Below are 4031 nucleotides of genomic sequence, written 5' to 3' on the forward strand. Positions count from 1 at the left end.
AAAAGAAAATTATTTCTAAAATAATAATAAATATAATTATTTTATAATCGTATATAACTATATATACATATAAGTCATCTTGTTTTTTTATAATATATAATATATATTATAATATATAATATATAATAAAAAAATATATCAATATTAATAATGTGTAGAGCGATAAATGTATATTGTTAAATATATTTTTTAACATAGAATCATGAAATTTATTCCATATTATCATTATTGTTAACTCAATATTAGAAATTGCTATTTATCTTAGAATAGAATTTAATATTTAAAAATACAAATAAATTGTATTATTTTCAGATATACCTTTTCGAGGCGAATATTGACAGGGTTAATATTCAGTTGTATAGGAGATGCATTATTGGTTTGGCCCAGTTGTTTCACACCTGGAATGTGCATGTTTGCTTTAGCTCAGATTATGTACATCAGTGCATTCGGTTTTATACCGCTTAACATAATGCTAGGTACAATTTTATATGCGATGTGTTCGCTAGGTAAGATATGTGTGTTATATCCATAAAAATTAATAAATATTCCCATTATAAAAATATATAATAATAAATAATGAAAATATTATCAATGATAGATTTTTGATAATATCAATGAAAAAATTGAATAAATTTTGACGAAATAAAACAAATCATATTTTTCAGTCATATATACTTTAATGCCTGGTCTAAATGGAATTCTGGTTATTGGAGTTCCAGTTTACACGGTATTATTAACTACTATGGCATGGAGAGCAATTTCTAGAGTACAATTTTACAAAGTATAGAAAAAATTTAAAAAAATTGTTTTGTTTACATGATGTTTTCCAATATTAATTTATTAAATTTTACGGATTATGCTGCTTTTATCTCTTTATTTAATACAAAGTTAATAGATCAATTAAATTACATGTTATATTGAATATAATATGATTCACTGATTTGATTAGACATGTGACAAATCATGTAGAAATATAATAAATAAAATAATTTATACCAAAAAACATACTTGTATGATATACCACGTCTTTTTTTTTTCATCGAAAATAATGAAAAAGAAATTATGTTATATAAATAAATAATGATTTTAAAAAGTTATTAATTATTTAGATTAAAGATATATTATTATTATTATTAACTTTCCTATCACATTCATAAAAGAATTATATAGAATTGGAAAACATTGTGTTAAAAAATAATAAAATTTCCACTTTTTTATGCGATTTATCAAATAAATCATATTCCTTCGTCAGGAATTATGGACGTGGACTAAATTATGTAGCTGCATCGGCAGTATATGTTTCCTCATATCTGATACTTTACTTGGATTTCATTATTTTCATACACCATTACCTTATTCTCAGGTATAGTGATTATATAATATTTTTATAAATAAATTTGTCAATATGACTTTTTTTTATTAATTACTTAAAGCTATTTTTCAGGTTTCTATAATGTTAACGTACTATGCAGCTCAATTAGGAATAGCTTTGAGTGCAGTTGGTTCTAAAAATAATAATAATAATAATAATAATATCAACAACGATAAAAAAAATGACGTAGCCTTAATGAAAGGCTAAGAGAAGATTTTGTCTTTATAGACTATAAATATTATGAATTTATATTATACTGCTCAACATAGTTAAAATGAAACACAAAATACGACGAAAGTACGATAGGGTTATTTTTAAAAGATTAATTTGTACAGCATTAATGTACAGCATTATATGTTATGATGAAGATAATAATTTATATACTTTAATATGTCGTACTATAAATTATATGTTTTAGTTTAGTATAATTGTTTTAAAATAAGTATAATGCATCTCATTTGAAAATTTATAATAATCGTAAAACTAAAAGTCCTAAACACTGCCACTTTCTTAAGGCAAAAATTTTTACCTCATTCTTTATGATTTATTATAGTCGATACTTATTGCATTTATAATCTTTTAATGAATATTATCCATCTGTATGTAATTATGTCAAGTCAGAAAAAAAAATACTTTAAATGCTGTGAATTATTAAAAATAATTGCATAATAATATTAGTAATAATTAGAATATTTTTCTTATACTCGTAAAAATTTTTTCTTAATTATTATTATATATTCATATCTACCATTATCATATTATATTCGTTTATTATATTGATGTGAATATTGAATGGAGATAAGATATAAGTATTTCCACTTATCGTTTCGAATACGAAAACAAATTCTGTGTGTATAATATTTATAGAAACATTGATTTATTATATCACACGCATAGTTTGCGTATTATTTCACGATTTTGTGAACCAAAAAACATATTTTTTGGCTCATAATAACGAATAAACATGTTAAGTATTTCATGTTATGATAGAAATTATAAAAAATGAAATTCTATTACTTTTGTGTTGTGTAATGATATGCAAAAAAAAAAAAGGAAAAATTAAAAAAGACAAGAGAAATTATTTAAAGATTTAAACAATTTTTCATAAGTATTCTTATAGTTGATTTTCTACTAGTAAAATTAAAAATTTTACGCAGATATATAAAAATATATATATATTATTTTATTATTGCATTTATTATATATTAGATAATAGAATAAATATTATATTTATTCTATTTACGATTTTATTCTATTTTCAAATGATTCAACATTGATTCAAATAATTAAGATATTATTTTAAGAACTATTTTTGAATCTATTTAAAAAAAATATATAATTTTTTTTTCGAATATAAAAATTATAATAATTAACTTTATATGCAGATCTCGATAACATATCATTTAATATTAATAATCAATCAAAAGATATTTGAATTCTAAAAAAAATCTTTAATTTTTAATATACATAATCAAAGCTGAATAAAAATTGTTATGAAAAAAAATATAGAAAAAACCTAAGTCAAAAATAACAATTTGATTTTGAATTTATATAAAATCAATATGTAAATAACAATATATAAATAGATATAAATAATCATATAAAAAAATATACATTTAAAAGAAAAATTTTTATATGATAATCTTATAAACTTTGTTTTTATCACAAATAATATTTAAATTAAATATAAAAAATTGAAATCAAAAAAAATATTACAACTATTCCATATATATTCTATTAAAACACATTGTTAAAATAATATGTTTAATCGATAGTAATTATAATAATAATTTTCTTTGTGAAATTCTAAAATCAAAATATTAATTAAACTAAGTTTAATGATAAATAAAATAAAAATAATAAAATTAAATATATTCATATAAAAAAAATAAAAAAATAAATGTAAATGAAATTCTTTAAAAAATTTCAATTTCATAAAAATTTTTTATCGATTATTCTGATTTATATCGATTTTCTTAATTATATCTAACAAATTATTATTTAATACATTTTTCATGTCCAATTCATTGCATTTCATACATTATATTCATTTTTCATTTGTAAAAGCAAACATAGTAATAATATTGTATTGAATATGTTACTTTTATATATTATGTTCTTACACATAAATTACTAATTTGTTTTACGAACCGTTTAAATGTATTGAATAATAATTAATATTATATTCAAAAAAATTAAATTAAAAATAAAAAAAAAAAGAAAAATATTTATTTGTAATATTTATATCATAATTTTAATTAAGAAAATTTTATTCATTATTTATATTTATAATATATTTATATTATTACAACATGTATGTATTTTAATTATAATTTTATATCATAAATTCAAAATTTCTGATAATAAATTTTCAATCATTTACAATATTATTTTCACCTAATGTTACTTTTGACTTTGGTTCTTTCTAATTCAAAATTAAAAAAAAAATTTATTATTTTAAAACTATGATTTCATTTAATTCAATTTGTTGATATTTTGATATTTATTGTAAATAATAAATTTAATTATGTAGAATGATATATTTAACACAAAAATGTATACAAATATAGTATCATGAATTACATTTAAAATGCATGTATTTCATAAAATATTTATAAAAATGTGATATTAAATATATGTGACATTTTAGCATATTCTA

General features: G+C 18.5%; 2 protein-coding genes across 4 annotated transcripts in view; one reads left to right on the forward strand and one right to left on the reverse strand.

The window, feature by feature from the left end:
* Positions 1–1992, forward strand: part of LOC102670554 (lysoplasmalogenase-like protein TMEM86A) — a 5628-nt gene extending 3636 nt beyond the window's left edge. The window contains exons 3-6 of the mRNA XM_006607424.1: positions 313–506; positions 666–781; positions 1253–1363; positions 1445–1992. Of these exons, the coding sequence (XP_006607487.1) occupies positions 313–506; positions 666–781; positions 1253–1363; positions 1445–1579 (556 nt within the window). The 3' untranslated portion in view covers positions 1580–1992. The remainder of the gene's footprint in view (positions 1–312; positions 507–665; positions 782–1252; positions 1364–1444) is intronic.
* Positions 1–4031, reverse strand: part of LOC102681787 (intraflagellar transport protein 81 homolog) — a 9464-nt gene that overhangs the window by 1624 nt on the left and 3809 nt on the right. For all 3 annotated transcript variants that reach the window (XR_004149761.1, XR_004149763.1, XR_004149762.1), the window contains one exon: positions 319–398. The gene's annotated coding sequence lies outside the window, so the exon portion shown is untranslated. The remainder of the gene's footprint in view (positions 1–318; positions 399–4031) is intronic.

This window comes from Apis dorsata, unplaced genomic scaffold (assembly GCF_000469605.1).
Source record: "Apis dorsata unplaced genomic scaffold, Apis dorsata 1.3 scaffold_5, whole genome shotgun sequence".
Classification (NCBI taxonomy): Eukaryota; Metazoa; Arthropoda; class Insecta; order Hymenoptera; family Apidae; genus Apis; species Apis dorsata.